Source organism: Acanthaster planci, linkage group LG11 (assembly GCF_054643075.1).
Source record: "Acanthaster planci isolate LZ-2023a linkage group LG11, COTS_SCS, whole genome shotgun sequence".
NCBI classification, from domain to species: Eukaryota; Metazoa; Echinodermata; class Asteroidea; order Valvatida; family Acanthasteridae; genus Acanthaster; species Acanthaster planci.
The window spans coordinates 14,006,790-14,030,360 of NC_141787.1; the positions used below are offsets into that span (position 1 = coordinate 14,006,790).

Genomic DNA, 23,571 nt, shown 5'->3' on the forward strand with positions numbered 1-23,571 from the left:
GGATGGAGAGAACCCTCCCCGTCTTTGTGTTGTTTTGATCGGAATCTCAGCAATTCTTTACAGACCTCTGGAGGGGATGTGCTAGATAACAATAGTCTAGAGTGTGTATAGGGATTGGACAGGTTAGGGGGGTACCCCTCCATCCCATATCTTGCCCGGTATAACAATTTAATGAAATGAGTCACGGATATGGTAAGGGTTTCAAGGAATCAGGAATACAATGAACAGGGTAGGGTTGGGAATAGTAAAGCACTGTGTGAGTTAGTGGACTCTTGAAAAGGGCACTTGAGCAGTGATTTACATTTGGGGGCGTGTCACGAGAGGGCGGGACCCATGCAGTAGATATCTGTTCAGAATGTGCGTCGCTGTGATCCACTTTCAAGGTTCCTCCGGGGCTGGATTCGGCCAGTCCTGGGCACCCTTGTTCCACACGTAGATCCCCACTCTACCTTATAGGTACAAATACACGTATACCCATTTTGTAGGGCTAGAGTCTTATTCCGACGGCGTCAAGGTCTCTTAACAACGGACGTGTGCCTGTCGCCAGTAAGTGACAGCATTCCTTAGTTACAAAAGACCGTTACAAACACTTTGGTTGAATGTGCGTGTTTGTTGGTTTTTGTGTTTCGTGGCGCACATTGTATTTTCGTATAGAAGTTCTGCATGGCAGCCATTTTTCCGGTCAGAGCTTTTATTTCACAGCGATACACATGAGTTTACTATCCCTCCGCGACAAAAGCAGTTGCCGGAAAGATGGCTGCCATGCACAACCCCTATAGGCGCTAAAACTATGTGTAAATGGCATTAACCGGAGAACCAACATGTGCGCGTTTGGTTTGCACTACACTTTCCAGTTCAAATGACACCACAGTGCACAAATTTCAAGAGTTAAGATTAAAGAAATCGGTTGGCGGTTGAATATCCCTGTTCAAGGTAAACATACACTCGCGTCTTTAATATGACTCTTTCTGGTCATCCAATTTCAAATTAAATGTTCACAATAGTTCGTTGCCAAAATGATGTTGCATAATCAATCAAACAACTGGAGTAAGTACTGTTTTGCATTATTCCTCTATTAACGCTAATTTTATAAAAGTAAGCAAGAACATTTCAAATTGTGATCGACACAAAACTTAGGTAAACTATTGCAGCACATTTTATTTTCGTTTAAATTTTGAAAAAAAAAAACATTACGTATAACATTAATGGCAAATGCGGGGCTTAATTTCTTATTGAACTCTGAGGTCAAAGCACTGAATGTGAGCACTGAGACTGTGAAAAAAAATGCAAGAGGTTCAAGTCGTAGCTCCTGAAAATCCCGAAAAGGGGCGAGTGGAGGCAGTTAGGACGGTTAGCTTGAAACGATTAATATGCGGTTGAGCGAACCTAATTAACGGTGACCTCTGCAACCAAAATACGGCACTACATCAATCTGTGCAACGAGAACCTGGTTCAACGACTACAAAATTTGTCCCCATGAAACTTGACAGTTTTGCATCCACCAACACTGTTGTCACGGTGGGAAAGAGGAAATTAGTGTAAAGTGTCTTGCCTATGGACACCAACAATCCGCACGTCCAACGCGAGACTCTAAGAAAGACCAGCTGTTAGTGTGGTAAAGCCATTGGCGAAAGCTATGGCTGTGCCACTGGCAAGCGGCTGACAGCAATTCTCAATAGACAAGTGAGCTACTCCTAGCCACAGCCAGTTTACTGGGACTGGACCTAACTTGCCCCCCCCTCCCCCGTCATCATAGCATAATGAAATGTTCTAAGAAACAAACACGTAAATGACCGTGAAAAAAAGGCACTGGAGCACTGAAGTTCTTAGATATCAGAATATGAACAAGAAATTCAACAGCTGTCCACCCTCACGGTCTTCCAATGTTTAAGACAAAGATACTCTCATATAAATTGACCTCCAACAATCTTATCTCCCCTAAGTATACCTGCCTTTTTAGATACTCTTTTGACTTTTTCGCAAATATTTCCAAGCACCTGTTATTCCTGCAAAGAAAGATGTGATAGAGCCCATGCATCAAATATCACGACTTTCGTGTAAATCCAATCTTTTACATGTACAAGTGATACAGATCTTTTCAATCCAGACATGTATATCGTAACCGTAATACAAACTCTTTTTCGCCCGTCTCACAAAAACCCCATCAATCTAAGCATTTTCCCCCCAAAATGCAGAGATCTCGAGGGCCCCTTTCTTCAATTCTACTTCCATCAATCATATAATACAGTTACAAACAACTGGAATTATTAAGGGCTTTCTGGAGGTAAAGCTTTGGACTTCTCCATGAATACACAGTTGATTGCTTCAAAAGTCTGTATTGCCCAGACAGTTTTAACTCTCTTCCAAATATAATTGACACTGACAATCTGAAAATCTTTGATTGGTTAAAAGTAGCAGGATAATAACCACCATCAGCTAAGATTCAAATGGACAATGATTCAAGTCCCTTCCCTGGTTTGCAAGTACAAACTTTGCCAAAGGCTGTGCTAGCCAGTGCCTCATTCCGCACTCCAAACCAACTGTGCTGGAAACCGTGCCAGGTATAATATTTTTGGTGAGAGGTGAGAATCGCTTTCATTTACATGTACTAGGTATGTGTCTTTGAATACACAAAGGAAAAAAAAAAAGCCCACGTACTGCAATTTTGCACACATCTATTTCCAACAAGTGCAAGCCGCATTTCCTAACTGGCCCCTACTGTTTGAACTTTTCGTTGTGATAACCCATAACGATGTGGTTGTGAACTCGACCAGTCCATGCTGGCCAACTGCCATTTCAATACCTATCCACTGCTCTCTTCAGCCTTTGGCGGCTATTTCACTACCAGTACCTAAGGAAGAAATGTTTGAAATTCCAGATTTTAAAATGCTTTACTTGAAATATTAGGCCTTATTTTGCAAACTGTGCAGAGAAATATCAAACTGTGCAAACCGAAGGCTTGTTTGTCCAGCCTCACTGTGGTAAATACACGGTGAACTGAAAACTACGAGTGATCTCACTTGAGGGTTGAGATTGCACTGAATACTGATGATAAAGCCAGTGTTGAAACTAGTGGTACAAGCATTGCAAGTTCATCCAAACCAGAGCAACAGAAACCAGGTTTTCTGCCGAGTGGCAGTTCATCTAAACTCAGGGGATTCTTAGTTGTAAAAAAGCGACCTCTGCTTCTCAGACCTGCAGTCACAGCAGTCAATAAATTATTGAAAACTCTTGCTCAATTCCCTGATTTTCTTGCATGTTGTTGTAAAAAAAAAAAAAAAAAAAGACAAGAAAAACACAAATGGCATTACGATGCATTACACCCCAAGCTAGAGTGCGGTAGAAATTCAAATGTTGTAATCTCAAGCCGATGTGAATCCGTTAAAGTTCCTCTTGGCTTAACTGATGATGCCTTGTGCATTCTTTCTGAAAACATTTTCAAGAGTATTCCAGTTCAAATGCAGCCATCTTTGGCGCTGAACGCAACACAACTTCCTTCCTCTCTTATCCACCTTGTCTTTGTTTTTCTTTGTCCTGAATCCCTCATCTTGGGTGAACTGTCTAAAAACTCGGCAGGCGGGGTTTTAATCTGTGGAGTGCCAGCATTGATATATTTCTTCCAGGACCTGCTTCCTTTGCGAAAATGACATCATGTGTTCCTTCCAACGCCACAGCCTCGTTTCCAAGAAAAACACATTCACCGGTGCTCGAACTTGCCACAGTGATGACTGCTCCCCAAAATCGTCTCGAATCTCGAGCATCACTCGTCACTCGGCCGACAGCAGCGCAAACTTGTTGCTGGTGGCCACCAGCCCCCGGTCGCCCTCCGAGTCCTCCCTGGCCTTCATCCGCCTCCGCCGCCGGCGCGTGTCCGTGTCCCGTTCGGGCTCGTTGCTCTCCACGTCCGCGTCGCTGTTCTCCTCCGTGGAGCTGGTGAACTCTGACTGGTCCACCTCCTCCGCGTTGAGCTGCTTGTGCTGTTCCTGGAGCTTGGCGATCTCCAGTGTCTCCGGGTGTTGCTCCCATCGCTCTGCCACAGATTACGACGACAAACCCATTAGACCCTGAACCACTCCAGAGTTGCTTTGCCTGTCTAATACTCTCCACACTGCCCCCCAAAACCCTCTAGCACTTCCCGTTTTTCATCAAGATTCAAACAGACCTCTTTCATATCACCTTCAATTTGAGTGACCAAACTTTGCAGGAATATAACCTTTAGAGGTAGACTTCGCCTCAAAATGAATATTTACCCTCATTACTTGTAAAGTAATATTATATTACTATTATCAGAGTATTATCATATACTCCGCGTATATTATCAGAGTGTTATCATATACTCAGAGTATATTATCAGAGTGTTATCATATACTCAGAGTATATTATCAGAGTGTTATCATATATCATATACTATTTTTAAAATAACTTTTGTAAAGGTTCATTTATAGATGGCCTGTGATGGACATGTGTTGGACCTTTGATGTTCTACAACTCTGGTCTCCTTTCATTGATTTTGACCCTCCGTTGGTCTGTTCCGATACAGTCACAAGTTTAACCCCTTCGCTCCAGGAGACGGCAAGAGCCGCGGCGCAGTGTGAGGATTAGTGCATACCACATATACATTCTATTCACCATGCAGCTGCTGGTTCAATGGGGCCTGCTGCTGGACAGAGCTTTGCATACTGGGCATACCACAGCCCAGCAGTCACGGTCAAAAGAATCCCGGCGTGAAGGGGTTAAGCAAGGCAGTCAGCTTGCATTTTGATTAAAAACAATTTGTATCGGCAATTACTTGAACAACTTGTGGAGACGACTGCCACAAACCTTTCTGGTTGGTATAGCCCGGCGGCCGCATGCATAGACACAGCCTGCCTTCCACGGCCAATCGTAGGAGGTTGTTAGCTGCCCGGTAGACGTCGTGCCTTGCTGCCTTGGTGGTCATAAACCCGCGCTTTTCAGCCCACGCTGTCAGGAACAAAGGAAAGGGCAGTGGTGTGGCCAGGTTTCAGTGATGCAGAAGCTGTGATCCAGGTCTGTGTTAAGTCTCTAGGGGAACCCGCCAAATTAGCTGCAAGGTTCATTATGGGTATTAGGCCTCTCTGTTCCTCAGCAGGCATGTGGACCTTGCTCTCAAAAAATAGCTCTACACTTCAACTGTAGGGCCTGCAATGTTTTCCTAAAGGGGGTCAAGTATCTAGGAACTTTTCTCATGTAACCTTTTCAGACCTTTCTGGAGAAGAGGCCTTTTTTACATGCTTCGGGAAGGAAAGGAAGTGACAGCTTGCAAGAAATTGCCTCTGTATTTTTTTACCTCAAAAAGACTTTTTGGGCTCCATTATTTGGGGGAAGGGGAGATGGCCCCCATTCCTCCAGATCCCGCCCCCCTTTAATCCACTCTTTGAGAGGACAGGATAACTTGGGAACTAGCCAATGAATTTGGAGCGGTTACCTTCGCATATATCCCACGCTGACCACTCCTCACTTTCTCTCTCCTCGGGTTTGTTCCCGTACAGTGGGTGCTTGATCTTCAGGATGGGGATGAGGTTGACCCGCTGGGCCAAATAGCCCACGCAGGTGTACGGCTCCTGGACCTGGGCTATGGGATACATGCCCGACAGGATCTGCAACCAGACCGTCGGGAGGGGGAAAAAAAAATGTGAGCCCGGCCAAAGCCGCATCCGATTTACTTGGCTACGGTTGAAAATAATGCATGAGTCTATGGGGAATAGATGAAACCGCTAGCCTGTAGCTTCTACATGTCTGTGTGTGCGTGGCTCTAATCACAGCCAAGTTAAATTACACATGTCCCTATCTGTATTTCATACGGCATCGTCAGTATTCTTGAAATACAATAACTCTAGCACAAAATTTCACAACAAAGGCACAAACTAGCATGAATGACGAATATTCCACAAAACATCTGTCAACACTAAAACTAAAAAAAATGTGGCTTTTCAGGCCCTCATTAACTAATGAGGCATGAGTCCAATGGAAAACTGCTACAATTCTGTGAATCTTAAACTTGGATTTTTTCTATACAATATGCAAAATAAAAGAATCCCCTCAATGATTAAACCTCTAATCCAGAATGTATGGGCCATATAAATGTGGACAATTCTTGAAAAATCACAATCCTGCTCATGCACATGCAGGCGTTTCACGTGCCGCCGAGCTAAATGCTCGGTGGCACAAATGGCATTCTCCCCAGCACCGACCTGGAGTTGTCTGTCGACTAGGGACGGGAACACCAGGCCAGGGGAGTCGCACATCTTGACGGTGGGGGTCAAGAAGATGGTCTGAAAGTGCTTGGTGTGTCCGGGCGTCCGTGAGGTGCTGACCACCTTCCGGCCGCACAGACCGTTCATGAGGGAGGACTTGCCCACGTTGGGGTGACCTTCAGGTTAGGAGATGAACCAAAATGCGAGATGATTATCTCTATCATTTACTTGACCGAAACAACACCTTGTATAAAATGGAAAAAGTGGAAGTACACAAAACAAACCAATCAGTCAGGATTCATCAAATTGAAGCCAAGAAAACAAAAGAAAAACTTAGGACGAAATCGAACACACTCAGAATAAAAACAACAAAATACAAACAAAATATGCAGGCTAAAGAAAACCAAACTGAAATAAGCTACATTCATTTTTATACCCAAAGGTATACAATCTTGTGAATGCCCAATCTATGGCTGATCTCTCTTCTTTTAAATGAGCTCTATTTTTCTGAGGAACACTTTATCTACTTAAGCCGAGGTGAACTGAAAGACAAAACTAGCTTTGCATTGAGAGGGTGCAAGTTTCCCAGCAACGGAGGCTCCTTTGGTATGAACTTCACTGTGCTGGTTCACGAACGCTTATGAGATGCACACGGTGTGTGCGCCTCGCTACCAACAGAACTAGCACTCCTGACCGGCATGGCTCTTTTCAACCAATGAGGGAGCTGCTTCTGCTCAAGGTGGATAGAGACCACTGGCAAAAGTTTCTTAATGGCCAACCTGAGTATGAACAGAGTCCAGTGGAATGTGGTGGAGGCCAACTGCATGCCTTAAGTTTATCACCAAAAAACACGACAGGATTTCAAAATCAATGTACGTGAAAAAACCAAAATTGACTTGACTGGGTTTTATTATCATTAAGTCTTTCTGGTAAATAAACCAAAAATTCCTCAAAAGTGCCCTTGGCACTGTAGCTTGCAAGCCTGAAGACACCTGTGGAGAGACAATGAGAAGCAGTTACAGTTTTAGAGGTGGGAGGAAAACCCCAGAGGAATATTCTGAGTAAAACCCACAAAATCTCCTTCCTTTGGTTAAAATTCTTACCTACGCATCCTATCGTCAGCACTCCATCCTTGAAAAACTCGTGCTCTGAAAAGCTCGTGTCCTGCATAGTCTCGCCATCGGTGCTCTCAATGATCTTGGCCGCCAGCCCCTCCTCTCCCCTGAGCTCCGCCTCTATCTTTTCCCTCCAACTGCTCAGGTTAACTGTGAAGAAGGAACTGTTCACAGCATGTCCCCCAAAAAATCCTGCGTTTCATTTACGGGCATTCAATTTGTATTCATAACTGAGAAAAATGTGTGCTCGGTTTTGGCCTTAACTTTGGCTCTGGGCTCCAACTTACTCATTCTAAGCCCCTAGTATTGGAAACTCTGACTCTTCAAAGATCCCTCTCAACGGAAAGGCTAATATTTGTCTTACTGATGGTTTTGGGTCTAAGATGAAGACAAAGCCGGAAACACAGCCAAGATTTGTCAAAATGGCTTCGATCCCCCCCCCCTTTTGTTCCTCCCTCTCGTTCCTCTAGCCTACAAATTTGACAAAGCTGTCCCAGCGCTGCAGTCAAAACCAACCAAGTGATATGTGATCTGTTTACATGTATACATTGAGTAGCACGGACACTGGATTATATTTTGGACTGTCTGCGACTGTTTAGACAGTAGGAGGCATGATGGATCGACCGTTTACTCAGAAAACTGTGCGACAGCCTTCGGCAAATTCCACAGCCTAAAGCAAACTCCATGGCTAGTGAGGAGGCACACTGCCTAACAGGTTGCTGGCTGTTCTGCCTACCTCGTCCTTGGCATATAGTCTGGCAAGCTTTGAGTAGTTGCATAGGACCAACAGCGGTATAAGCTCCTTTTCGTCTCCTGCGATGTAGCACTGACAATGTAAAATAACACGTTCAGAACATTTTATTTGTCTTCAAGGAATATGTCTGAGATATTGGGTTGGCATGACCTTTGGGCAAGTCGTCTAAAGTAGAGGAAAATATAAAGACTGACTGCACCCCAGCATAGATGCTACTGTTGCCACGGGAAAAGTTTGACAAGATATATACGGAACAACTTACTCGTTCACAAATATTTAGCAGCAATACATTTAATCTCTCCGCAAAAACAAACTTGGTTATACTCTCTGCAAAACCTTCTGCTTTTTACAGGACTTTGCCAGCAAATACCCTAAGCCACTCGTCAACCATCAGTTGATATTTCCTGGTGCATGGTGTATTTCATGTTAGCAGGCAGAATTGACCAGTGGTGGAAACGAGGTTGCTGATCGGACTTGGCCCACAGGTCTTAAAATTCTGACAACAAAAGAGGTCCCCGACCCCTACAATTATGCACTGGATTTTGTATGCGTAGTTGAAACACAGAACTGACTCAGTGCTATCATCATGATCATCATGATGTCACTGAAAGCTGTTGCATGGCCTGTAGGCGCCTGCTCCTATGGGTCGGCAGAGGACCATGTTGCCGAATTCTGGTCTTCTTATTGTTTCTATAACTAGCATCACTTCCTGATTAAATACCGGCTCTGACCAATGCTCTCACCTTTTCCTGGGTCGACGCTGTTGGGCATCAGGTTCTCCCGGGGGAAGGACGTGAAGCAGACCACGTGGACGTCAGGGAACTTCTCTTTCAGGTAGCTGAGCCAGGCCACCACCAGCGGGGGCGGGGCCAAATCGATCTTGTTCAGCACCAGGATCAGGTGCTTGCGAAGGTCCCGGGTGACGTAGTCGTAGAGGGCCGGCGAGAAGTGGAGGGCCGGGTGGCGGATGTCGGTGATCAGGAGGATGATGTCGGACATCTCTAGGACTCGCCATAGCTGCCTCCACGTCTGGTGAAGGGTGTATCAGAAGCAGAGGGTGGAAAATTGACAACAAAGATTTTCCACTTACAATATTAACCTAGATACTAAAAACTTACCATACACTTTTGCCCGAGAAAGAGCTTGAGCTATCTACTCCATGCAGGAACAATAGAGGGTTTGCGTGGCTGCCATCTTATAGGCCAGTGCTTTTGTTCCACAGGGAACATGTATGCACACAGGAGGTTTCACTGTGGACCAAATTGCCCTGCAGAATGGCTTTTATGCAAAGCCTCTATAGAAGGCATGCTTTTACAAAGCAACGCTGGTTCTTTGGTGGGAACTCACTGTGTGCCTCTACAGGTTAGGTGAGAGGCATGCAGAGCACATACGGCCAAATTCCTCTTTGAATGTAGTCTATTCGAAAACTTCTGCCAGTATTTTCAGCCTGTATCTTCTGTGTTGGTGCTTAAAGCTGGGGTGGATTGCATATAAGTTGTTGAATTGAGCAGTGAATCTATGTAAGTGTCTTATTAAACTTAATTTCTTTCATATTAATGAAGTTTTCATCATACTTGAGAACGAAGTTACAAGATTTCTGTTAACTAAAATAATCACTTTATTAATGGCCCCAAAATGAAATTCTAAAAATGCGTGCATGAGTCCGTTTGCATTTGAAATCCTTGTGCTCACATGATGAACCTTAACAGAGCACCTCTAAAGAAAACATGCTTTCTTTGATTTTTATCTATTCAAATAAATATGGAAGCATCCAAATCAAATGCAGTGTTGTTTGTCTTCAGAACTAAACTATAACAAGCTAAAAATGGCTTTTTTTCTGTTCATGCCAAGATGCGATTTCTGAGCGTAGACTGCATCATTCTGGGAAAACAGAGAAAATGAGGGGAACCCTCACCCTGTGTTTGTAGTGGATAAACCCTTCTGCATGCCAAACAATGGCTACATGCATATTTATTTGAACAGATAAAATCAGAGAAAACATGTTTTCCTTAGAGGAGCTCTTTAAATGAAATGCTTCACTGTTTCTTAAAATTTAACTCACAAAATTCTTTATGAATTTTGAAGATTATTCTGTAATAACAGTGGTTGTAAATCAAATCGAAATGTTTTCAAAAATCAAAGAAGATAACTACATGTACTATCAATCACCTCCAAGTTGATTTCAAAGTAGCTGAGCTGCCTGGAGGAGTACTTGGTGAAGATGTTCTGCAGGTATTCCTGGAACATGGCCTCCTCTCGAGCCTCCACCTGCTCCTTGCTGAGGCTGTAATCCCAGGTGGGCCGCTTGGGCATGTCCAGCGCCGAGCCAGGCCGGTAGATGTCCTCCAGGTCCACCTCGAGGGCTACCTGCCGGGAGACGGGGTTGGGGGAGGGGGGAAGATTGGGAAAACGTGCTGAGTTGGTTTAAGACCTCAACAGATATATCCTGGGCTGCAGATGCCGACAGTAACAAACGTGCCTGTGGAGGCTACGGTAGCCTGTGACTGACACAACATGAGGTGCAAGTCACCAGAGCCATTGGTGAGTTAAGGGCCTTTAAAATAACCTTCGAATATGCACCATGTAAATCGACAAGACCTTTGACACTTTGTGCCAATGTAACACCCATTTTCATTGAGATGCCAAACGGAATAATATGCCAAAACAAAGAACTCAGTTTTCTCTCTCTGAAGCAAAGCTGATGAGACAGCACAATGGACAAATTGCCCCAAGACTCATTTTGTGGGATCTAGGCTTTAACTGCTTGCTGCAGCCAAGGGTGCTGGATGCCAGAACATTTAAGTCTAGCCCCGACACCCGACCGTATAAATGATGAATACCAATCCCCTCGATTCTCAAACTGTACTGAATTCCTTCAATCTATCGACATGTACGTACCATGTTCAATTCCATTTTCCTCACTTAGGTAAATAGAATATTTATACATGCAAATATAGAGGAACACTGAATAATAACTATTCACATTAGTTCATCCCTTGCTAGAGGTCAAAAGAGCACCCCCCACATGCATCACTGGCTATGGATAGCCAAGACAGGCATGTGTGCATCAGTGTTGCAGTTAAGACCTGGAAGTCCGAGACCGAGACCTGATGGTCCGAGACCAAGACCTTAAAGTCCAAGACCGAGACCGTGACCAGAAAAAAAGTATCAAGACCTACAACACTGGTGTGCATGTCTAAGGCCACTGGCTACGGGTAGCTGCTTCCATCACTGCCAATGGTATTTCCAGAGACAGCCGTAATAATTGGATGCAGTCAATATACAACATAGCTGAGATATACATGTATCTAAGCAGTGCTTGGACTTTTACACCACAACAGTTAAATGATCTTCTCCCAACCCTCCCCCTCCCCCAAAAAAATGCAACTGGCTTTTGGGATAAATCTGAGAAGCATGAAGGTCACATTTCTGGTGTACATGTACCTGGTGTGCTTTAAATTCATTTTTAAAATGTTTGGTATGACATGTAATTTACTTAAATCGTTGGTAAATTAAAGGGGACGAAGAAATGAAGACGTCGCTCCAGTAGAGACAAAGTTACGCAGCAACAATATGTACATGTACAATTGTACTCATGAACCATAAAAATATGTTTACAAAAATCACCTGCAAAATGCATATTTTTACCATTGAAATCACGGTCCGATGACTCATGCATTAAATTAAATGATCGCGCCCTGAGTGTGCATGTCGATAGGCATTCATCTAGGAACAAAGCCTCGGGCACCGTTAAGCAAGCACAGTGTCTATCTGCGGTGATAGCAAACGAGAATTTCAATGGATCAAAGGTGAAAAGATCCAGCGGCAAGTACCTCCACATGAGCACAGCAAAGACAGAGATTTTTCAAGTACAAAAAATGAGGCATTGAAAAACAAACATGGGAGCAAGGCATTATTTTGAAATGAACTCCTCGTCATTTCCGTCGATCAACGACAGGGTGAACAATTTCTTGGGTAAACCCCAGGGTTCACATATTTTTTTTTTTTGTCAGCCGGTCAACAAAGCCAATGAACCGAGGTCAAATTTGTGCACTTTTCGCGATTTTAAAGGGTGGGGGAGACGAGAGTGCTACTCCCTCCCCTCCCACATGCCAGATTTAATCAGCATTTAATTACATTACGTGCATGTAACGTGCATTACAGCTGAAGCACTAATGACCTGGGCCTTGGTGCACGCGGAACAGGCTGAGGTATTATTGCCATTTCAAGCATGGGAATTATAAATTCATCCACAATCTGATCCTGCTGGCAGACCTTCACAGAGACACCAACATCGCCTCCACAAGGTACATGTACGTTGTACAGTTGTATAACTCCCAAATGCCACATTCACAGCAGTGTGTAAAGACTGAATTTTCCATTCACAAGGCTTTTTTCCCCTCCTTCGTGAGGCTCACGGTTCTCCTTTAAGCCAGAGTGACAGGGGTGGAATGAAAAATTGAGCAGATATACCAGTCCGCGTACCGTACATGGGCATTGAGGCATCCTGCACATTAATTTACATCAAGTTCGGCTTCAATTTCAGATGCCGTGCATCCCCAGCGGTAGACATGACAAAAATCACACGTGTATAATTTTTGATCCTCCTCACATAGGTCAAGAGAAAGAGGAGATCATTCAGAATCACTTTCAAATATTCAGTCAATATTTCACACTAATTACTATCCCTGCAGAAGACAGCGTAAGTTGCACTTACATGTAACAGTGTATGATTACTGTACAGTACATGTATACTTGTATTAAATGACGGTGTGGCACATCGTTAATTTGAAATTTCAGACGGATGACTCTCCGTGTAGAATGGATACCTACAGTAAACAATGACTTCCCGGGCTGGACAGCTCATTGTGCTCAATTGTGCATGGACAATTTACATGCAGAAAACAGCCCTACTCGACGCTCAGTGCAAACGAAAGATGGGAACGTGAAATGGCGTCACGGAGCATTTACGGTGAAATCTGACCCAGTCAAAATCTGTTCAATATTTTGCCAATTACTCCCATCAAGTATGAGCCCACATGTACATGCACATGTACTTTAAACTCCTTGTAAGGTGCATAGAACATGTAAAAACTTATGTACACGTCAGTATTGTAAAACTGATTGAAGTTTTCCCATGTAAAGTGAAGTGAAATCATGGTTTGGTTCAGCAGAAAAAAACATGGTTTATTTGAAAAATGCAGTCGCTTTTTTTATGGGGGGGGGTTGAATTTCATTCCCCTCCCCCAAATACAGACACAATGTTACTCTCCAGAGATGAATTGGCCCCACTGCCTGACTTTCCTTCCATTAATACATATACAACGTACAGATAGTTGAATTGGGCTCCTTGTCGAGTCGTGTCTTCGAGCAATAATCTCTTTCCTGCATCAGCGAGTGAATATGTCCTCGGGAAACAGCTATCCACAATCACCCTTCCTGACATGAGAACTGATTGAATTTTGGTTGTGATTGAATGGGTACTGCCCACACGGTAAGCGCTGAGTGCAGTAAGTATGGAGCACTCCGTCAATAAGGTAGGGGGAGAAAAAATGGTAATCTGAACTACTGCACAGTTTTGCAGGTGAAGCGAGAAATCATTGAAGAAGTGCTAACCGGTGCTAGCCAAGGGCCACTCACTTATACACCGACTGCGAGAATTCACTCCAGCACCTGATGACGACATAAGAACGACCGAAACCAATCGCTCCGCGAAGTCTCCCTTTATTCCAAACATGACATTTTCTTGGGAATTTCATTCAGATGAGCATAATCAAAGCTAACCATCCTAACTTCTTCCCACCCAAATGGCATTTTCCTCTGAGCATCTCCCTCCCTTCAAGCCTTGCCAGTCTTAAACCAGGCCTAACCATCACCAAGAGCAAATATGTCTAGGGAACCCATTACAAGCTGCGCCGTGTGGCCTCCCTGAGGAGCTGGTGATGAAGTGCTCTCAAATGTGAGTTAATAATCCAAGTGCGAACCCCCTCTGTGAGTCTGGCAAATTAACATCCTGAGGGTCGCTGTTATCCACAGCGGCAGCTGTGCTGTGTAGCCGCCGACCGCCGTCCTTTTTTTGTGACTGGCGAGGCTGTTTTGGCACTTTAAGGCAGAGTACATCATTTGTCAACTGTGCATCACGTTCATTTGAGGCAAAAAAAGTGCTCAAACACTAAAAAGGGGCCGAGCAACATCTAAACTGATGACACTTCAACTCAGCGAATGCCAGGCGACAGCTTAGATGCGATGTTGCACACTGAACTGACAAAGTATGGTGTAGTAACCGCCAGAGCGTGTGTAGTGTCAACATGTGTGCCCACGCTTTGCTGAATTAAAAACGAACTGCTAATGACAATTTTCCGACAACCTTTAGACCAGCGGCAGCAGAACAATTTTCAAGGGGGGAGGAGATGACATGTAAGACCACCAGGCATCAGCCATTAATAGGCCGATCCATTAAGCCCCACTCCATTACAGGCCCTGCAAAAAGCGAGGGGCCATGCCCCCAGTCGAAAAAAGTGGGAGGGGAAAACTGCCCCCCCCTCCGCCTCCAGTGTTTTGGAAATTGCCACCTTTCATTGTTTTCTTTAACATGACAGTGCCGGAAAGCATAATTTCATGAGCAGTTTAGTCCCATGACTCTCTTTTTTAAGCAAGTAGGCTTTTCAAGAAAAATGTCATCGGTCAAGCTTTGGGTAACTGCAAATGATGGACTGTATAATTGTTAAAATGCAGGCAGCTCAAGTACATTTGAGACAAAATGTTGCCATTTTTTGGACACGGCAATAACTGCAATTATTGGAAGCAAAACTCCGCTGTGAGCGCATTCCCGCTTTTATTTGGTGTACACGTACAGTGTGTAGGCAGACCCTGGCAATGTCTGCAGTGAGCGTTCTCCTGCAAAATACCTGGGCGGGCAACAGCCAAGTGCAAACAGGTTTTAGTGTTTAATGTGTAACCGCAGTCCCACAGATTGAGTCCTCATGATTCTCAAGAGACAGCCCATAGATGGTACATCACGATGATAACCTCCTCATTGGTGGATCCCGTTTCAACCGGCCAGGCGGCCTGTGATCAAGACAGACTCCATGTGCAAAAAAAAAACCTCCACTCTTTCATGTGGTTTCTCTTTGGTTGCGTGAGAGTTTTGTTGGTTGACATGTTGGTGGACACCACATGTTTTTTTATGAGGGGGGAGAGAGGACAAGCTGACGAGTGAGGGGTGTCTGGGTTTGTTTTCTGCGGGTTAATATTACAATCCACAAATGTGTGGGTTTCTAGTGACAGGGATAGAAGCAGGCATACGTGTAGAAACAGGGAAATATGCCATCTCCATATGGGAACAATGTACATGTAATTACCACGGGTAATTTCCAATTGATTTAATTATCAATCTTTATCAAGGTACGTACTTCTCTAGCCCACTTTGTTGAACCCTGAAAAGGTCCTTGAATTGTTATGAAGTGGTTTTGCTTTGACCTCTCTTATATGATTTTTGTTACCCTGCAATTTGTGCCGGTAGTTGTCAGTGGATGTCTTTCGACTGGCTTCATACTGTCTGTAATGAGATGATCAGTTTGGAATGTTAGGTGGATTGCAACAGCGGCTATGATCAATGACGTCACCGGTTCCGTCCGCGCTGACATTAACACCTTCAGTCTTGCGTCGGCCGTTTGCTCATCAATGTCCAATGCCCGACTTGGGAATAATGCTGCTCAAATCTGTGCAGATGTAAATCTCGACAATCCATCAGCAATGCTGCGTCCGGGAAAACAAGACTCAATCCGACCAAGAAAGAAAGAAAGAGAGAGAGAGCGCCACGATGCAGTGGGGAGCCCGCTGCTGGCGTAGCGTCAACACGAACGTGCCTAGAGGACCGGATGTCAAGAAACTTGCAGTGTGATATGGATCACCTGCTCTACATCCAATTACTCAAGTCAGGCCCCTTGACGACAGCCTCCCTGATGATCCCTATCCTTGTCTCACATGAGCACCAGGCCCCATTGCACACACATCAACAATACTTTCAAAGCAAACGCCCTAGGTGGTCGTGGACGCTCCTTCTGTCATGCTGTATTAATTCTCGACATTAACATCTTGAGCATTTCTTCTGGGCCTGTGAATTGCTAATGCACGTTTTGCACTCTAAACAAAATGTGGACACTGGACCTCACGGAAAGCGACATCAAAGTGCGGCGCACTCTTGACAATCTCACCAAACTAAAGGTCGGATTTTGACAATTTAGCTGGTGGAAACCACGGTGCTCTTTTGTGATTTCATGTTTTACTGTGTTTTACATGAACAGCTACATACCGGTACATATGCACCGGTGTAAACAGGTGCATGTGCACCAGTGTAAACCGGTGCATGTACGTCCACGCAAAATACATTTGAAATGTGAACAATTTAAAAACTGAAAAAGAAAGAGAACATTTAGTCTGAAAAAGAGGACTTCTCTCTATGTGTGCATAACATGTAGACATACATCTAACATTAAAAACATGGGTTCATTTGGTTGTTTTCATGAAAACTTTGTAAATAAGACTTTGTCACATGATGAACAAACAGCTTGTTTTTTTGGGGGGGTTAAGTATTCACATGGGTGACAGTTTGACAGTGGTATCTTCGTCAAAACTGGCCTAATGAATATGCAATTTTAAGATGATGCTACATAACAAGTGGTGACATCATCAGAACTTCACAGTAGCGTTACTTTAACATGCCCCGGCCTGTAAACATACCAACTTTCACTCTGACGTGTGGTTCCTTAAATATTGGCCTGTGAAAAGTGCAATTTTAAGGTGAAGTCATGTGACACATTAAAGCCGCAGGATCTCATTTTGAGAATTTTGTTGCCTGCCGTTGAGCCCCAAATTATTCTAACTCTTTTGAAAAATGTGGCAGTTTGTTACTTTGTTCAAACATCTGAACTGGACTGACGGTCAACCCAGGCACACAAAAACTAGTATTTCCAAAAGCTGATCTGGACAAAGATCTATGCTTCTGGTTGTCAATTCTATGGTCTTGTGGCTGTAAATTCTATGTTGCTCGAATTTGGAATGGTATGAACAATGTTGGGCTTAACTGTACAGGTGTAACATGTCCCTACTGATGAATATGGTGCTTTTCACTTAAGAAAACACAGGAGAAAAGAAATTCAGAGAGCCCAGATTTGGCGAGCCATGGGATTAATCCTATACACCCTCAGTGACCTCGTGACATTACCTCAGGCAGGACTTCAAACGGCTGCATAGATTGCTTCTTTCTCCTCTCAACTTCGGCTCTGGAATCCTTCTCAAAATGCAGGCGATATCTGTGACAGGAAAAGGAAAGGAAGGTGGACAATAAATGAATGATTAATATCAATTTAAGCGTGCATCGCTGGTAACAACCGCCAAGAATTCTTCACAAGAGCCTTGGCACTGTGGCTCACAAGCCTAAAAAAAAACAAAACAGTAGACAGGAGACATTGAGAAGCAGTTACAGGTACAAGTTTAGAGGTGGGAGGATATACACTAGCCCTAACCTCCTAGAGTGATTTACGAGGAACCTTCCTCATCCTTGCAAATGCCAAAGCAATATACCTGTACATGTAAAGTGTGCACATGCACAGATGGATTGTTTATTTGTGGTATTCCCACATAGACCAGTCAGCGGTACATGTACCCATCCTAACAGATTCCAACAGGCCCTGGTGTTGGAGGTTTGGCTGGATGGGAATCATGAGGGTCACAGAAAAAACAAAGGACATACAAAGAAAAATAGTTGCTTGAATTAAGAGGACGGATACAAATTTTTGTTTTAACACTGGACTTACATGTACTTGTTCTTTCCTTGCATAATTTAAGTAATTTAGAGAGCAGCTGAAGACCTCTTTGAAAGAAAGGCCCTACACGTACATGTACTGTACATTCCACCATTTTGGCCTAGGAGAGTTACATCTGATGGATTTCTTTTGCAACTCCTTCAAAAATATTCCGGTGGTTTTTTTTTTTTAACTCAAAACGGGTTTTGTTGGATTTGGGCCCTTCTTTCAATTAGGTATTCAATCAACATGAACATTTGCAGGAAGGGGGGGAGATGTAGAATGGTCATGGATCCTTTTCTCCTTGCTCAATCATGGCGCCATTACCTAGCCATCTCCCAGGGACGTCCAGAAAGGTTTTCAGGAATGATTGATTTCGGCTGCCGGTGTCTAGCAGTACTGATAATTCCCCGAATGAAATTGCCTCCACCTACATGTTGTGCATGTGCACGTAGTTGCTACATGTAGGATATGGTGTTCCTCACACCCCTTCCCTGAAGATGAATACGAAGAATCTACTGTACATCAGGTGACATGCGTGGTTTGTCCGTTGCTCACTTAAATTCCCATTTATGGCAGTCTGCTACAGTTTTGATGACTGCCGCCGTTTCAATTGGCAGGACTTAAATGTCTCCTCATATCACTGCTGCAAAGCAAGGCTATAAAAGGACAGTATAACTTGCACCTGTGTTCACATGAACAACTCAGACACACTGAATGATGTTGACCAATGCAAGACCTGCCTGATAAATAAGTCATGTACTTTTCTGTCGACATGATAAATTTATGAGAGAGGGTTGTTCTTCAAACATGTCAAATGACGAATTCCGGATGAATGTTTTTCAGCCTGGATGGATGTTCTCGAAACCTACCCATGTACATGAACATCGTCATGTATCATGTGCATACATGTACGTACACATCTGATCACATTCAGAGAAATGCGGCATCAGAAATTCAACATGAAATTGCAATGGAAACAGTTCCTTTCCTAACACGCCCAAGAAGGATTACCCAAGACTGACAAAGTCTAAATGTCAATGCCGTATACATGCACCACAGTTCAGCTTACAGAATTTAAGAACGGACCAGTTTCCCAAACTGCACTACAATCACTATTCAGCCTTAAGTATGAGACGTACACGTACACTAACATGTAATTGATCATACTTTGCCCATGTAATGGAAGATGGTCGCCGTGTAGAAAGAAAATTATAATTTTTCATGACTGCCTCACTCTTAAACATTTCTAGGGCAAATCTGCAATTCAAAGGTTCCTGGGGCACTTAAAAACCGTAAACTCCCTCAGGGAAGAAAAGGCTTCCTCTCATGAGAGAACGGACCAAGCAGTTTGATACACCTGCATTAAATTCTGCCCTCAAGTGCAGTTTTAAGTAGGGCAATTAGGCACGCAGATGTCAACGGCACACTTCTTGAGAGGCGGTGGGGTTCAATCACGAGATGTCTCCCCAAGAGACTGTTTCGATGATATCAACTGCTGGCAGGTGTACAAAAGACACCTACATGCACCTCTGACGATGATATTTCAACTAGTCATTTTCACCATGCATGCTTACAAATGAAGAAGTCAACTTTCACAATGGCCCTGAAATGTAAAGCTTGATTTCAGAAAGAGTTGTCTATTAAACGTATTTACCACAAAAATGCCTGAAGGCACATCACACAACCATGAATATTTAATGCACTACCAACTCTGTCTCGAAATTTCCAGGAGAGATATCGAAAGCCATGCGGTCCCTTAATGTACAGCCAGACAAGCGTACAGGATAAACGATTGAACTATTACAAGTCTATATATATCGGTATGGTATGCTTAATTAGATTACGATGTGTACACAGATGATGCACATCTTATTATGAGGCTGGCTCGGTAAAATGTACATACTGCACTGTGCTATGAAATTTGACAGCCCAGCTGTCTCTGTCTGTTTATGAACTTTACGTACATGATGGATCCAGCACTGGTGCACTGTTACAGGTCTATGGATGTTAGAAAACAGTCAACATGTTCACTGCGTAACAAGCATACCAAAGCAGTATTTTATGAGGTGCGCTGGCCGCTGGGTGCAATTTTTAGCACTAAGACTTTATTCACAAATACCTCTGAGCATCATACAATCACTAAACAATTTTAACTCCCTAAGTCCACTAACATGACTAAATCATTTTCACTGTTCTCCACAAAACACAGCCCTTTCTCCGTTTTCCCCATTCTACCTTACTCTCGAGAAAAACAGGATATATTACAACAAATGAGCATGATTCTGGAGTCATGATTTCATTTCCAAGACACAGTTCTTGTTATCTTGCGAGTTAAGTAAGTCTTTGCCGATTCTGGCCCATTCTTGCGTTACCATGGAAACCTACAGAGCTTTTATATTTGTTTTAAATACATCACTGCGCATCTTTCCTTCAAAGCAAAGGATGGATTAAGTTTCTCCCTTACTGCGGGGGTGGCCCAATTTCGAAAAAAATTCCATGGAGAAATATGTCTTCCCTCCCCTCCCCCCCAAAAAACCCAAATCTGAGTTTCTTTACATTTTTGGCAGGTTGTAACTCGTCGGCAATATTAGACATTTTACCCTAACACTGAAGGCCATACCTGTTGGGGTCATGCTGTCTATCTGTCTGTTGCTTCTTGTTGCTGATTGGCTGCTGGTTCAGCTTGCTGACTTCCGGGATACCGGCCCCGGCATGTTCTGCGCCAGACCCTGACTCACGTTCCTCTTCGCTGCTATTCAATTCGTAGCTCTGCTGGCGCGAGCGATGTGAAATGGCTAGGACAGGAAAGAACAACTTTAAGGAATAAGGTCCACATGTATTTTCATTTTTTAACCAAAGTAGAAACTTAATGCAAGGGTTTTGAAAAAATGCATTTTGCACTTAAAGTACAATTTTTCACTGACAGGGTAAGCATAGGCACGACAGGTGCAGTCAAGACCTAAGTATAAGATTTCATATTTTTGACAAGGCAGCGTGTATCTTTGGTGCTGTTTTTCTAGAGTGGCAATTCTCAGCTCAGGTTAGGCCATGTAAAAAAAAATAAATCGGTGATCATCCCCGCCTGACCCTCCAAAATGCCTCCGACCCATTCTTTTTTTAATTTTCTATTTTTCAAAAAAGGGGGAAAATGTAAAAAAAAAAGGCACCAAAAAATTACACGATAAATGATCCCAAGCTTACCCTTCGGTCTGAGAATTCGCGCAAGACCGGTTCATTCTCGATCGGAGGCTGTTCCATCTATTGGACATGCACACTAGGAAAGGGTAGTAAACAGAACAGCACCACTGACTAATCCGACACGGCCGCAGCTGAATTATTGGCTACGGCTGCGACTGCATGCACAAACAAACAGTCCATCTTCATTAACAAGAGAACTGTTAATACAAGATTCTGCTAATTATATTAAGGAAATTTTTAGGCTCCATTTCTTTCTTTTTCACTGGTTTTTATTCCTACGATAAATACAAGGTTCCTGTTATTACAAGGTAATCGACCAAGTCCCAAGGGCCTCTTAATAAGACAGCTCGACTGTACCAGTGTCCTGCATAAACTTGCCGTCATTTAAACAAACGTGGAGATTTCTTACCCCCTCCCCCAAAAAAAACCTCTCCCCCTACCCTCCCTTTTTGGACAAAAGGGATGATCACCAATTTTTTTTTTACATGGCCTAAAACTTTTTATTTTCAATGTTGTGTGTGTGTGTTTGTTTCAAAATCCTGGCCATTTTTATAGCATGTATTATGTGTTAACAGGTGGACTGACAAAAGGTGCCCAAACAATTCGATAGAAGTTAAGAGACTCCCGGCAGTTCCGTGTCGAGGGGAGAGGGTATTATCCAGCAAGGCTTTGGCACATTTCTGTTGCCAGCGATTTACTCATATCTGTGGATTTGTTCCCTTTTAAAAAGTTATACTGAATACATTTTTTATTGGAGATGGAGAACTTTTCCTAAATGCGCTGGCACAGATAAGCATTTTTTTTAATAAACTAGACTGATATGAGAGTCAATAATGGCAATTAACAATCACGATCTCTTGGGGCCTGAATTTAAAAACAAAAAAATCACCCATTTTGAGATTATTGAGTATTTTGAAATTGCACATTGTTGGGGATTCATCGCTCGATGATCAGACAGAGCTCTAGCATGACCATAAATGTCAGCCTCCCAAGCCAATGAATTTTAAGCCCACTGACACAACTGTTCAGTGACATTTTTTCAGTGGTGAAAAACATTAACAAGAGTACCGGAAGGCACAAACATGTATGATTTACAGAAGACTCCAAACAACTACATAGTTCACATGGATTTAAGTCTCCAGCGTATGATTATGAATTAGGAGATTTTTGAAAACTTCAACATGTAGCTACATGTACATGTATCTTTCCATTGCTCTAAAATCCAACTCCTCACTGTCAACTACCAATTCAGTCTGCTTACTGTATGTTTAGTTTACGAATAAAAAAGGCCGGAAAGGCTGATCTACAGCACGATTTGTGCGTGATCACTTACCGCCCATTCCCTTGCCAGTGCATGTACTGCCTCTGCATATTATGTTCCCTTATTTTCCTCGATTTTGCAGTCTATGATTCGATCTGAAATTCCTAAACGCCCCAAACGGATACATGTACATGTGTAGATAAGGCCAGGAAGAACTTGTAAATGTGATAAATTAGTTCCTTCAACAAGGTAAACCAAGAACATATTAGAACCAAATTTGTGGTCGTTTTGTACACAAATCTTAGACCCTAGACGTCAGTCATTAATGAAATGAAGACAACGTCCAACCTGGGATAGGGACCCCCCCATTTTTTGTCATTTTATTTGCAAAAATTGTAAGTCCCCCCAAAAAACAAAGGAAACACTCTCTTTATTGTGCTGATCCTATTTTTTGCAAATTTCAAATCATACATTGTGAGAAAATGTGACTGTCTTACTGATAAACTAGCCATGCAAATTTGAATCCACCATGTGTCACCGTAAAACACTCAGTGTCCCCTCATAATTTCCCTCAAAACCCTGCCCTTTTTTGACATCAACCCTTCAGTTATTGAGCATGATGAAAGAGTCTTCTACCAAGGTGAATTCAAAAGTTAAAATGTAGCTCTCCCTTTTTTATTAAGTACTATTATAGGAAGAGGGTGGCCATATTTACAATCATGACAATCCCGCAAAGTCGAGCCTACTTTACTGAACACAATGTTACACTTTTGACAATGAGAAACTTTCACACAATCTTAACTACATACATGTGCTCTGGGCCCTACGGCTACTTTAAAGCAAGCATGATGAGCTATCATGCATTTCATGCAAACGGTAAACATTTTATTTTTAATATCAATCACACAGAACATGCTGAAAAAAATGATAACAAAAAACAGCGCCCTCTTTTGAAAATCCCAGTTTTACCTGCATTAGTTCGTTGTCCAGAAGAACCGTCCCCTTTTTTCCTGTCCCGCTTCTCCTGTAGTTGCTTCTTCTTCTGTTTTCCGCTGAATGGCTTCTTCCTCGGCATCTCTCGTTAGATCGCCTAAATATGCAGTAAAGAAGTGCAAACCTGACCTGTCAATGGTAAAAAATTCTTAACTGTCAGTCAGTTTCCTAACAGCAGACGTCCTCGCACGAGAAAATCGAAACTGAATGAACTCGAGTACACGGT

At 43.2% G+C, this 23,571-nt stretch overlaps 1 protein-coding gene across 1 annotated transcript; it reads right to left on the reverse strand.

Annotated features, from left to right (window-relative positions):
• Nucleotides 1–927: 927 nt before the first annotated feature.
• LOC110976342 (guanine nucleotide-binding protein-like 1) lies at nucleotides 928–23,560 on the reverse strand. Its single transcript, XM_022229527.2, has 11 exons — nucleotides 23,322–23,560; nucleotides 20,514–20,688; nucleotides 17,311–17,398; nucleotides 10,254–10,451; nucleotides 8,828–9,113; nucleotides 8,067–8,156; nucleotides 7,319–7,480; nucleotides 6,213–6,391; nucleotides 5,447–5,618; nucleotides 4,822–4,962; nucleotides 928–4,030 (listed from the first exon to the last, which is right to left on the reverse strand). The coding sequence occupies exons 1-11, from the start codon at nucleotides 23,425–23,427 to the stop codon at nucleotides 3,768–3,770; spliced, it is 1,860 nt and encodes a 619-aa protein (XP_022085219.1). The 5' UTR covers nucleotides 23,428–23,560; the 3' UTR covers nucleotides 928–3,767.
• Between the last annotated feature and the right edge of the window lie 11 nt (nucleotides 23,561–23,571).

Excerpts from the sequence above, each read along its gene's own strand:
- LOC110976342 (XM_022229527.2), bottom strand. The coding sequence starts at position 23,427 with ATGCCGAGGAAGAAGCCATTCAGCGGAAAACAGAAGAAGAAGCAACTA. Across the intron at positions 8,157-8,827 it reads CAGCGTCGACCCAGGAAAAG|TGCTACATCGCAGGAGACGA; the intron begins GTGAGAGCATTG and ends TTACATTGTCAG. Across the intron at positions 4,031-4,821 it reads GGGCTATACCAACCAGAAAG|AGCGATGGGAGCAACACCCG; the intron begins GTTTGTGGCAGT and ends AATCTGTGGCAG.